The sequence below is a fragment of the Heterodontus francisci genome, chromosome 29 (assembly GCF_036365525.1).
Source record: "Heterodontus francisci isolate sHetFra1 chromosome 29, sHetFra1.hap1, whole genome shotgun sequence".
NCBI classification, from domain to species: Eukaryota; Metazoa; Chordata; class Chondrichthyes; order Heterodontiformes; family Heterodontidae; genus Heterodontus; species Heterodontus francisci.
In genome coordinates this window covers 67,116,879-67,130,778 of record NC_090399.1, presented here as the reverse complement: position 1 = coordinate 67,130,778, position 13,900 = coordinate 67,116,879, and the positions used below count along the sequence as shown (strand labels likewise).

At 48.9% G+C, this 13,900-nt stretch overlaps 1 protein-coding gene across 1 annotated transcript in view; it reads right to left on the bottom strand.

Annotated features, from left to right (window-relative positions):
• Window positions 1–11,273, bottom strand: part of LOC137345672 (protein phosphatase 1 regulatory subunit 1A-like) — a 191,383-nt gene extending 180,110 nt beyond the window's left edge. The window contains exon 1 of the mRNA XM_068008936.1: window positions 11,149–11,273. Coding sequence (XP_067865037.1) covers window positions 11,149–11,226 — 78 coding nt within the window. The 5' untranslated portion in view covers window positions 11,227–11,273. The remainder of the gene's footprint in view (window positions 1–11,148) is intronic.
• Window positions 11,274–13,900: the final 2,627 nt, after the last annotated feature.

Genomic DNA, 13,900 nt, shown 5'->3' with positions numbered 1-13,900 from the left:
TTATATACAGAATATCAGATACCCGTGAGTGAGTTACAGACTGGAATCCAATCGAGGGGTTTGGGGGGTTTATATCCATAATAACAGATTCTCAGGAGTGAGTTACAGACTGGAATCTAATCGAGGGGCTCGGGTGGTATAAATACAGAATATCAGATACCCGGGAGTGAGTTACAGACTGGAATCTAATCGAGGGGCTCGGGTGGTTTATATATAGAATATCAGATACCCGGGAGTGAGTTACAGACTGGAATCTCATCGAGGGTTTCGGGGGTTTATATGTAGAATATCAGATACCCGGGAGTGAGTTACAGACTGGAATCTAATCGAGGTGTTCGGGGGGTTTATATATAGAATATCAGATACCCGGGACTGCGTTACAGACTGGAATCTAATCGAAGTGTTCGGGGGTTTTATATACAAAAAACAGATTCTCGGGAGCGAGTTACAGATTGGAATCTAGTCGAGGGGTTCGGGGGTTTTATATACATAATAACAGATTCTCGGGAGTGAGTTGCAGACTGCAATCTAATCGAGGGGCTCGGGTGGTTTATTTGTAGAATATCAGATACCCGGGAGTGAGTTACAGACTGGAATCTAATCGAAGGGTTCAGGGGGTTTATATATGGAATAACAGATACCCGGGAGTGGGTAACAGACTGGAATCTAATCGAGGGGTTCGGGTTATTTATATATAGAATAACAGATTCTCGGGAGTGAGTTACGGTCTGCAATCTAATCGAGAGGTTTGGGGGTTTTATATACATAATAACAGATACCCGGGAGTGAGTTACAGACTAGAATCTAATCGAAGGGTTCGGGGGTTTTATATACATAATAACAGATTCTCGGGAGCGAGTTACAGATTGGAATCCAATCGAGGGGCTCGGGTGGTTTGTATATAGAATATCAGATACCCGAGAGTGGGTTACAGATTGGAATCTAATCGAAGGGTTCAGGGTGTTTATATATAGAATAACAGATACCCGGGAGTGGGTTACAGACTGGAATCTAATCGAAGGGTTCAGGATGTTTATATATAGAATATCAGATACCCGGGAGTGGGTTACAGACTGGAATCCAATCGAGGGGCTCGGGTGGTTTGTATATAGAATAACAGATACCCGGGAGTGAGTTACAGACTGGAATCTAATCGAAGGGTTCAGGGTGTTTATATATAGAATAACAGATACCCGGGAGTGGGTTACATACTGGAATCTAATCGAAGGGTTCAGGGTGTTTATATATAGAATAACAGATACCCGGGAGTGGGTTACAGACTGGAATCTAATCGAAGGGTTCAGGATGTTTATATATAGAATATCAGATACCCGGGAGTGGGTTACAGACTGGAATCCAATCGAGGGGCTCGGGTGGTTTGGAGATAGAATAACAGATACCCGGGAGTGGGTTACAGACTGGAATCCAATCGAGGGGCTCGGGTGGTTTGTATATAGAATAACAGATACCCGGGAGTGGGTTACAGACTGGAATCTAATAGAGAGGTTCGGGGGTTTAAAATACATAATAACAGATTCCCGGGAGTGAGTTACTGACTGGAATCTAATCGAGGGGTTCGGGTGGTTTATATATAGAATATCAGATACCCGGGAGTGAGTTACAGACTGGAATCTAATCGAGGGGCTCGGGTGGTTTGTATATAGAATATCAGATACCCGGGACTGCGTTACAGACTGGAATCTAATCGAAGTGTTCGGGGGTTTTATATACATAATAACAGATTCCCGGGAGTGAATTTCAGATTGGAATCTAGTCGAGGGGTTCAGGGGTTTTATTTCCAGAATAACAGATTCTCAGGAGTGAGTTACAGACTGGAATCTAATCGAAGGGTTCAGGGGGTTTATATATGGAATAACAGATACCCGGGAGTGAGTAACAGACTGGAATCTAATCGAAGGGTTCGGGGGGTTTATATATAGAATAACAGATACCCGGGAGTGAGTAACAGACTGGAATCTAATCGAAGGGTTCAGGGGGTTTATATATGGAATAACAGATACCCGGGAGTGAGTAACAGACTGGAATCTAATCGAAGGGTTCAGGGGGTTTATATATGGAATAACAGATACCCGGGAGTGAGTTACAGACTGGAATCTAATCGAAGGGTTCGGGGGGTTTATATATAGAATAACAGATACCCGGGAGTGAGTTACAGACTAGAATCCAATCGAGGGGCTCGGATGGTTTATATATAGAATAACAGATACCCGGGAGTGAGTTACAGACTGGAATCTAATCGAGGGGCTCGGGGTGTTTATATATCGAATAACAGATACCCGGGAGTGAGTTACAGACTGGAATCCAATTGAGGGGCTCGGGTGGTCTAGATATTGAATATCAGATACCCGGGTGTGAGTTACAGACTGGAATCCAATCGAGGGGTTTCGGGGGTTTATATATAGAATATCAGATACCCGGGAGTGAGTTACAGACTGGAATCCAATCGAGGGGCTCGGATGGTTTATATATAGAATATCAGATAGCCGGGAGTGAGTTACAGACTGGAATCTCATCGAGGGGTTCGGGTGGTTTATATATAGAATATCAGATACCCGGGAGTGAGTTACAGACTGGAATCCAATCGAGGAGCTCGGATGGTTTATATATAGAATGTCAGATACCCGGGTGTGAGTTACAGACTGGAATCTCATCGAGGGGTTCGGGTGGTTTATATATAGAATATCAGATAGCCGGGAGTGGATAACAGACTGGAATCTAATCGAAGGTCTCGGGTGGTTTATATGTAGAATAACAGATACCCGGGAGTAGGTTACAGACTGGAGAGTAATAGAGAGGTTCGGGGGTTTAAAATACATAATAACAGATTCCCGGGAGTGAGTTACAGACTGGAATCTAATCGAGGGGCTCGGGTGGTTTATATATAGAATAACAGATATCCGGGAGTGAGTTACAGACTGGAATCTAATCGAGGGGTTTGGGGGTTTTATATCCATAATAACAGATACATGGGAGTGAGTTACAGACTGGAATCTAATCGAGGGGCTCGGGTGGTTTATATATAGAATAACAGATACCCGGGAGTGGGTTACAGACTGGAATCTAATCGAGGGGTTTGGGGGTTTTATATCCATAATAACAGATACATGGGAGTGAGTTAGAGACTGGAATCTAATTGAGGGGTTCAGGGGGTTTATATATAGAATAACAGATACCCGGGAGTCAGTTACGACTAGAATCTAATCGAGGGGTTTGGGGCTTTATAGAGTAACGGATACTCGGGAGTGAGTTACTGACTGGATTCTAATCGAGGAGTTCATGTTATTTACACTTAGTGTTAATTTTTCATTGATATGTTTTGAATGACAGTGCCCCCACAATGATATGCAGGTGGAGAAATAATTGTTTATCAGCTCTTTCCATCAGAGTGACTGAATGGGCTGTTTATTGAATTCTTTAGTGAATGGAACGGTATATATGTAGGGGTTTGACACTGACCAGCATGTAGCTTTGGGAATATGTTGCTGATGTGTCACAGTGGCTGCATCTTCAAGATCATTGTCCTGAAAGAACCTGCAGTGAGGCAGAGAAGGGCTCCAAAGCTCTGTAAACATTGTTTCTGTGTTTGTTCTCTGCGTTCCTATTGCCAGCCAGTGTTGAGTTGGATAATCGGATTGGGGAAGAGGGAAGCGCAGAGTCTTGGGCCTGGCTGTGATGGAGAGGGGAAGGGGGAGCTCATGGTTCCTGTTCCCGGTGAATTGGATCATACTACACTGTAATGCCCCCTTGCTCGCACCAACTCCCACCCTGTGGTTCAATATCTTACCAGTGTTCAATGTTGAGGCTCTCTTTTGAACAATGTGCACTGCTTGGGATCTGCTGGTCATATGTAGTGTGACTGCTGCAGGGCTCAGCACTTTTAATCACATTAACAGATTTGGACCATGAAGTATTTGAGGACAGAATACTTCGAGTCTCTCCAACACAATTCTGAACAATATTCCGTTGCTTGAAAATCTCCCTGTTATCTCAGAGCTTTCCTTATCACAAGACATGCCAGAGTGTTTTACAGGAAGTGAACTAATTTGCAAATGTCATCACTGTTACGTTTTAGGAAACTCAGCAACCAATTTGCATATAGTAAGATTCCAAACATAGCAATGTGCTAATCATCATCTCATTTGTTTTAGTATCTTATACTTAGAATAGTATCCGTGGGTTTTTTTACCAGCACCTGGGAGGACAGACAGGTTAATGTCTCAGCTGAAAGATGGCACCTCCAACAGTGCAGCACTCCCTCAGTACTGACCCTCCGACAGTGCAGCACTCCCTCAGTACTGACCCTTCGACAGGGCAGCACTCCCTCAGTACTGACCCTCCGACAGGGCAGCACTCCCTCAGGACTGACACTCCGACAGGGCAGCACTCCCTCAGGACTGACACTCCGACAGGGCAGCACTCCCTCAGTACTGACCCTCCGACAGTGCAGCACTCCCTCAGTACTGACCCTTCGACAGTGCAGCACTCCCTCAGTACTGACCCTCCGACAGTGCAGCACTCCCTCAGTACTGACCCTCCGACAGTGCAGCACTCCCTCAGTACTGACCCTCCGACAGTGCAGCACACCCTCAGTACTGACCCTCCGAAAGGGCAGCATTCCCTCAGTACTGACCCTCCTACAGTGCAGCACTCCCTCAGTACTGACCCTCCGACAGTGCCGCACTCAGTCAGTACTGACCCTCCGACAGTGCAGCAGTCCCTCAGTACTGACCCTCCGACAGTGCAGCACTCCCTCAGTACTGACCCTCCGAAAATGCAGCACTCCCTCAGTACTGACCCTCCGACAGTGCAGCACTCCGTCAGTACTGACCCTCCGACAGTGCAGCACTCCGTCAGCACTGACCCTCCGACAGTGCAGCACTCCCTCAGTACTGACCCTCCGACAGTGCAGCACTCCCTCAGTACTGACCCTCCGACAATGCAGCACTCCCTCAGTACTGACCCTCCGACAGTGCAGCACTCCGTCAGTACTGACCCTCCGACAGTGCAGCACTCCCTCAGTACTGACCCTCCGACAGTGCAGCACTCCCTCAGTACTGACCCTCCGACAGTGCAGCACTCCGTCAGCACTGACTCTCCGACAGTGCAGCACTCCCTCAGTACTGACCCTCCGACAGTGCAGCACTCCCTCAGTACTGACCCTCCGACAGTGCAGCACTCCGTCAGCACTGACTCTCCGACAGTGCAGCACTCCCTCAGTACTGACCCTGACAGTGCAGGGCTCCCTCAGCACTGAACCTCTGAAAATGCAGCACTACCTCAGTACTGACCCACTGACAGTGCAGAATGCATTCAGTACTCACTGTCCGATAATGCAGTCTGCCCTCAGTACTTCCTCTCCTCTCCACCTCCCCTCTCCTCCTCTTATCTCTCCCTCTGCCCTCTCTTCCTCATCTCTCCCCTCCTTTCTCCTTCTTCTCTCTCCACATCTCCTCTCCTCCTCCTCCCCACTTTCCCCCCTCTCACCTTCCCCTCCACCTCTCTCCGTCTCCCCCATCCTCTCCCCCTTGTTCCTCCTCTCCTCTCCCTTTTGCTCTCTACCATTTTGCCCCTCTCTCCTCTCATCTTCTTCCCCTCCTCCTCCTCACCCTCTTTCAATCCTCCACCTCCACTGTCCTTCCCTCCTTCTCCATTCCACTGTCTCCTCCCCTCATTCCTGTCTGCCACTTTCCCTTAGCCCTTCTGCCTCTCTCTACCTCCTCCCTCAGTCTCTCCTCCCCCTTGCTTCCCCCTCCACACTCCTTACCACCCCTTCCCTCTCACTCCCCTCCACCTTTCACTCCTCTTCCCCACCATTTGAACCTAAGTCATACCTTCCACCTACAGGCAAGAAAACAAGCATGCAAGTTAATTTGAAAAAGAAATCACAAGTTGGAAATCCAGAGGAACTATTTGGTGCTTTCACCATGATTATTGCTCTCCATCTCCCCTCCCCCTTTCACTTTCAGGGTTGCTCAAGAGGCCAAAGTTAGTGGAGTGCAGCTTTCTCAGAGGGTTGTAGGGCTGGAGGAGATTACAGGGATAGGGAGGGGCGAGACCATGGAGGGATTTGAAAACAAGGATGAGAATTTTAAATTCAATGCGTTGTTTACCCGGGAGCCAGTGTAGGTCAGTGAGCACAGGGGTGAGAGGGGAACGGGACTCAGTGTGAGTTAGGACACAGGTAGCGGAGTTTTGTGTGACCTCAGGTTTATAATGGGGCGAGGTGAGAGGTCAGCCAGGAGTGCATTGGAAAAGCTGAATCTGGAGGTAACAAGGGCAGGAATGAGGTTTTTCCGCAATAAATGAGCGGAGACAGGAGCAGAGTCGGTGGATTTTACAGAGGTGGAAGTAGGCGGTCTGAGTGGTGGAGAGTTTATGGGGTTGGAGGCTTAACTCCAGGTCAGATATGACCCCGAGGTTGTGAACAGTCTAGTTCAGCCTCAGACAGTTGCCAGGGAGAGGGATGGAATCGGTGGCTAAGGAATGCAGTTTGGAGCGGGAACTGAAGACAATGGCTTTGGTCTTCCCAAAATTTAGCTGAAGGAATTTTCTGCTCAACCAGCTCTGGATTAAGGAGGAGAAGTGTCACAATTCGAAGGCAGAGATTAAGAGCAGATCCAACAACTTAAAACTGGGCATCCACGAGGCACTGTGGACCATCAGCAGCAGCAGAATTGTACTCAACCACAAGCTGTACCCTCATGGCCCGGCATATCCCCCACTCTACCATAACCATCAAGCCAGGAGACCAACCCTGGTTCAATGAAGAGTGCTGGAGGATATGCCAGGAGCAGCACCAGGCATACCTCAAAATGAGGTGTCAACCTGGTGAAGCTACAACACAACATGCTCTCAAACAGAAGCAGCATGTTAAAGACAGAGCTGAGCGATCCCACAACCAATGGATCAGATCTAAGCTCTGCAGTCCTGCCACATCCAGTCTATGAATGGTGGTGGACAATTAAACAACTAACCGGAGAAGAAGGCTCCACAAACATTCCCATCCTGAGGAGCCCAGCACATCAGTGCAAAAGCCAAGGCTGAAGAATTAGCAAAAATCTTCAGCCAGAAATGCCAAGTGAATGATCAATCTCAGTCTCCTCCTGAGGTCCCCAGCAACACAGATTTCAGTCTTCAGCCAATTCGATTCACTCCACGGGATAGCAAGAAACGACTGAAGGCATTGGATATAGCATTCCAGATCATAAAAATTTGCTGTCAAAAATCTTTCCTCACTTCACCTCGGACTTGTTTGTAATTTACCTTTATTCTGTGTCCTTCCGGTTACCGACTCTTCTGTCGATGGAACCTGTTTCCCCTGATTGACTCAATAACACAGTTGTCCCCACAGGCCAGAATCCGGCCTGCCAAACGTTTCCATTCGGCCCGCGGGTGTAAACTGTTCCTGGGGCCATTCCTCGTCCTCACCGTGACTGGAGATGGAAAATTTCCTCTTGTCGTCTTCCTCTTAGAGTGGCCTTTTTAAAAAGATCGCCGTCAGTTTCACAGCTGACAGCTGCTGACATTGGGAACAGTCGTTTCCCAACGGACTAGGGGTTTTCCAGTAGGTTCTGAGTTTTTTTTCAAAAAGCACGCCGGAAAATCCCGAGTCGGTTGGGAAACGACTGTTCCCAATGTCGGCAGTTGTCAGCTGTGAAATTAGACTTCTCATTTAAAGCTTCTTCACAAAAATGCCCATTTCTTGCTGTTTTTAGTAATACAATAAATTTTTAGTGCCTTTATCTTTCGAAATTTGCTCACCGGCCCCTTTGGGCCGAGCAAAAATTATAACGCGGCCCTCGGCCCAAAAAGTTTGGACAACCCTGCTCTGTAAGAGCCCTTCATTATTTTGAAAGTCCCTATCAAATCTCCTTTCCTCTTCACCTTCTCTGTTCTGAGGAGAACAATCCTGGTTTCACTCATCTTGCCAGGAACTGAAGCCTTTCCTTCCTAGAACCAGTCTAGTAATCAGCCTCTGCACCTTCTCTCAGGCCTTGACTTCCCTCCTCAGAGTGTGGTGTCGAATTGGGTACAATCTTCCAGCTGAGACCTACCCACTATTTTATAAAGGTTTAGTTTAAGTGCCTGCCTTTTATACTCCATTCGCCCATTTATAAAGCGAAGGACACACCTTGTTTTCCCAGCCTTCACAACGTGCTCTGCCAGTTTGAAAGATTTATCTAAGTACACTTCCAGTTTCCCTACTCCTGCACCCACCTTAATATTGTTCCATTTCTTTCATGTTGTCTCTCCTCATTCCCCCTGTCAAAATGCATCACTTCACGATTCTTTGCGTTAAACTTCATCTGCCCAATTTTCCGGTCTGTCTATGTCCTCCTGGATTCAGCTACTATCCTCCTCACCAGAACTAGCCATGTCCCTAGCCAAGCTGTTCCAGTACAGCTACAACACTGGCAGCTGCCCGACAATGTAGAATGTCCTGTACACAGAAAAGCAGGACAAATACAACCCGGCCAATTACCGCTCCATCAGTCTACGCCTGATCATCAGTAAAGCGATGGAAGGTGTCGTTGACAGTGCTATCAAGCAGCACTTGCTTCACAATAATCTGCTCAGTGACGTCCAGTTTGGGTTCCATCAGGGCCACTCAGCTCCTGACCTCATTACAGCCTTGGTTCAAACATGGACAAAAGAGCTGAACTCAAGAGGTGAGGTGAGAGTGACTGCCCTTGACATTAAGGCAGCATTTGACTGAGTGTGGCATCAAGGAGCCCGAGCAAAACTGGAGTCAGTGACTGCCCTTTCTTATACTGAATGTCACAGTGTGTGAGAGCAGGGTGTGTGTGTGCGTGGGGCGGGAGAGGGGGGCAGAGAAAGAGCAGGGTGTGTGTGTGTGTGTGTGTGTGTGTGTGTGTGTGTGTGTGTGTGTGTGTGTGTGTGTGTGTGTGAGCAACGTGTGTGTGTGTGTTTGTATGTGCGTGTGTGAGCAGGGAATGTGTGTGTGAGAAGCATGTCTGTGTCTGTGGGTGTGAGAGCAGGGTGTGTATGTTTATGTGTGTATGCGTGTGTGCATGTGTGAGTATGTTGTGTGTGTGTGTGTGGGAGAGCAGGGTGTGTATGTATGTTTGTGTGTGTGTGTGTGTGTTCAAACTGTCCATTTTCACATTAAATGTCAGTGTGGGTGAGCAGGGGTGTGTGCCTGTTTGTCTTCACACTGTCCTTTCCCTCATGCTTTTAAATAGTCTTTTTCACCAATGTTTCAGCCTGTCCCTTGCAGCTTAGGGGTTAATGAATTGTGCTGTGTTTAGACAGGAGGCAGTTGACAGACTACTGCTCCTAACAGGACTGGTGCCCAGAATACTGGAAGCCTTTTTAAAGTCATGAGGGTAGGGACATTAAATAGAAAAAAAGCCTTGTAAGATGTGCAGTAAAGATAAGACAAACGATTAAAAATCTTGCAGAAACATGAGTTTGCGTCACAACGTAATTGTACAGGTCCCAGAATGCAGGCTCCCACATTCATTTAACTGCAGTCAGTCAACAGTCAGCCCTTTTACAGGTCACTTTCGTTTGGTGGGAAAATCATTTGGAGAGGCAGCTTAAATTAAACCGAGTGTTTCAAGACGGCCCTCCGCGTTACAAACTCTTTCCCCAGTACACCCATGATCACCACACTGAACTTCAATTTTTTTTAATGTCCTGTCAGTTTTGAATTCCTGTATCCCTCACTCTCTTTACAAGCTTATTCGAATTGTGTATGTACTTAAAGAGGGTTAAAGTTTGAAGGGCTATGGGGAAAGAACAGGGGAGTGGATTAATTTGATACATTCTGCTATATTTCATCTAGCTGGGCGGTGAAGAATGTAACTGGAGCCTTGTCTTTTTACATTGATAAGCTTTTATTTATGTTAAATATCGTTCACCGCCAATCCGACACCCACCTTTCAGCTGGCTCCTGTACATATAAGCTCAGCTGAATCCCCAGTTAATACAATGAAGCACCCATGGTAGATCCGCCAAAGAGCCAGCACAGGCACAGTGGGCCGAATGGCCTCCCCCAGAGCTGTATTAGTCTATAAATGCTGGAATTGACAGCCATCAGGAGAGGTTTGATGTGGTTTGATGGTCCTTGTGGGGGGAAGGTTGGAGCCAGTTAGTTAATGATTGAAAAGGACCGGAGTGAAGAGTCATTTTGGGATATGTGCAGTCACAAAAGGCCATTTGTCAGCTGAAACAATGGAGGATTGTTCATACAAACCCCAGTAATAGGAGGCCATTCAGCCCATCGTTCTCTGCCCACTTCCCCGCTCCTCCCCCATAGCCCTGTGAATATTTTCCTTCAAGGATTTTATCCAATTGCCCTTTGAAAGTTCCTATTGAATTTGCTTCCACCACTTTTTCAAACCCTGCATTCACGGTTCTAACAACTCACTGCGTTAAAAAATAAAGTTTCCTCACATTGCCTCTACTACTTTTACCAAAGATCTTCCATCTGTGTCCTTTGGTGACTCACCCCACTACCACTGGAAACAGTTTCTCCTTATTTACTCGGTCAAAAACCTCCATGATTTTGAACACGTTTAATAAACCTCCTCTGCTCGAAGGAGAACAAACCTGTACGTTAGCACACTGATATTATACGGTACAATCAGAGAATCACACAGAGCAAAAGGAGGTCATTCGGCCCACTATGCTGCTTCTGGCTCGTTGAAAGTGCTGTCCAATAAAAACCACTTACCTCCTCTTCCCCCACAGTCCTGTAAATCTTCCCCCTTTGAGACTTTATCTAGTTCCCTTTTGAAGGTTCCTATTGAATTGCTTCCACTGCCCTTTCAGGCAGCGCGTTCCAGATCACAACAACTGACTGCGGAACACAAATTGTTCCTCATGTCCTCTCCAGTTCTTTTACCAATGACCTTAAATCTGTGTCTTCTGGTGACTGACCCTCCTGCCACTGGAAACTGTTCCTCTCTATCTAATTAAAAAGTGTGAACAGAGAGAAACATTTACTTGGCCCAGAGGATGGAGAAGCAGAAAATGTCCCAAGTTTAAGTAAATCACATATGACACCATTGAAACACAGACTTCAGTTCTTTTTAAAATCTATTTGCTAGCCACGAGTGTGTGTTCTATATGCTGTGGTCGTGCTGGGAATGATCCCGTTACCTGCTCCGCCATCCGTGGGTCCAGCCCTAAATCCAGCACTGGTTCCGTGAATTGGATCTTCCGAGGATCGCTGGCCATCGCAAATCTGCAGCTCCTTTCACAGCTCACTGCTCTGCTGCACTGCCTAAACCACAGATTCCAGCAGCTGCCCCACCCCTGTCCCTGTCCCTCCTCCTCCACACCCCGACACAGGCAGAGAGATTCCGATAATCAGCTCGGCACAACAACTGCCAGCCCACATGTTACAGCACAGATACAGCACTGGGGTTATATACAGAGTAAAGCAAACTCTACACTGTCCCCCATCAAACACTCCCAGGACAGGTACAGCACGGGGGTTAGATACAGAGTAAAGCTCCCTCTACAAAAAGAAAAAAAAAAAACGGGGGTTAGATACAGAGTAAAGCAAACTCTACACTGTCCCCCATCAAACACTCCCCAGGACAGGTACAGCACGGGGGTTAGATACAGAGTAAAGCAAACTCTACACTGTCCCCCATCAAACACTGCCCAGGACAGGTACAGCACTGGGGTTGGCTGCTTCCTAATTGGGACTCCAAAGTGCATCAATGAGGTGCAGCTGACAGTGCTGCAGTCAGTTGCTGGAGGTGCTGCTGGAGAGGGAGAGCTGAGGAGAAGCTGTAAAAACTTTGAACAACATTTGCTGCAGAGGAGGAGAGACTTTTGGAATAAGCCTGTATTTCGAGGTGGGTGTTGAGCACCAGACTCATTTCATTTGGTCTGCTGTGGGAGGTGGAAGAGGCCAGAAGAACAAGGGGTGGGGGCTATACAATTCTGCAGGGAGCTGTGCAGTTGCACTAAAGTTGCAGGGAAGCTCCCTCCCCACCTCAATTGCCCAGCCTGAGTCAGCTGAAGCTGCCCTGCTAAACAGTTGGAAGGTGATAGATAGTGCCTGGGCAGCTTCAGCTGACCCAGGTGAAGACGCCTCCCCCAACCAGAAGACCGGAAGACCGTGTGCTGGCAGAGACTGTTTCAAGTGTGCTGTGTGTACCACCTCCAGAAAGGAAAAGAAAGTCATCCCTGACAGCCTGTCTTTCCCTCTCCTCTATTCCCTCAGCCTCTCCCCTAACCTGTTGTTTGTTTGTTTTGTGCATCTTAAAGTTATTTTCAAGCCTACAATTTGGGGTGGGTTAGCTCTTAGACAATTGGCAAGCCCTTCATTACAGGTGGCGGGGCCCTCTACAACCTATGCAGCTGCAGCCTCTGTGGCTGCCCACGTAGCCCCGTCACCCTTTAAATTAATAACATCCAGCCATGGGGTGAAGAGCTATCCCCACCCCAACATGTCCATTGAGGACTGTGTGAAGGCAATGGCCGAGGTTGTCGGCCCCTCGGCCATTGTTGCGGCCTCAAAGATGTATGGGAAGGCTGTGTTTTTTCTAAAGACCGAGCGGGCCGTGTCCCTGGCCCTGAGTAAGGGGCTCACTGTGGGGGGATTCTTCCTGCCGGTGGACCTTCTGGGGGCCACTGCGCAGCGGATAATGTTATCAAACGTCCCACCCTTCATTCCCAGTGAGCTCCTCCTCCCCCATCTACACCATCTGGGGGAGGTGAGGTTAGGGATCACCCCAGTCCGGCTGGGTCTTCGGGAACACAGCCTCCAACATGTCTACTCCTTACGCCGCCAGGTATTTATGCAGCTGGCGCGGGAGGAGGACTTGGAAGGCCAATTTAATGTGGAGTTCCAGGGGACGGCCTACCGCGTCTTTTGGACCTCGGACGGGGCGCGTGCCACGTCTGCACGGGGGTGAAGCATGTTCGTAAAAACTGCCCCAACCTCCTGGCCGCCAGCTCCACCTCGGCGGCCCAGAGTGGTTCCACAGCACCTCCTCCCACTCCCACCACACATCCAACAGACACCGCTCAGTCGGTTCCGGAGGCTGTGGTTTTCACAGCCTCCAGCGGGGAGGGGAGAGCCCGTCCGTGTGGAAGGAAGACACGGAGGCAAAAGAAACATCAAGAGGCGCGTCCCCTGGACACATTGAAACAACCTGAGCCTGAGCTCAGCCCAAAGCCCGTTCTCACGGAATCCACCTGTCCCAGGGCTGGGCTCAGGCCCAGGGTGACTAAAAAGAAGGAGGAGGCGGAGGCCTCTGATGACACAGATGTCTCTGAGCCTCTGCGCCCTAGTGGGAAAAAGAGGAGAAGGCACCCCTCCACTGAGGTAACGAGGGGCCCTGAGGCGCAGGGCCCATCTGTTTGATGGGAGCTGTCTCCTGTTTCGGGTCCCCAGGTTTCCCCTTCCGCCAGCAACAAGGCTACAAAGTCCAGGCAGGAGCACCCTATTCCTCAGGATGGAGGGGAGGGGAAGGCCCCGGTACTTGAGGCGCCTCCTGAAGGAGTAAGTGGGGCCTTGCTTGTGGTGGGGGAGCCTGGGGACGCCGCCCATTCTGCCATTGCTACTGGGTCGGGTGCCCTGAGTGAAGGGGAGGGCGAGGCCCCAGAGGGTCGGCCCTCCCAGCCGGAGTCCACCACCAACCAGGAGACACCCGACCCGGTTATAACTGAGAATGCTGCCCCATCTGCTGAGCCTGTGGGTGCTGGTGGAGCTGGAGATGGCCTCCTCTCTCCTCCTCCACCAGTCTCGGCTCTGGCTGGATTTCCGGAGTCGGAACTTCTGTCTCCCCTGGACCACTCATTGCCCTGGGGATGGAGGTGGAGGGGGGGTCCTGAACTGCTGGCACCCACAGGCTCCAGTTTCACAGTAGAACCCAGAAAGGACTGCTCCACC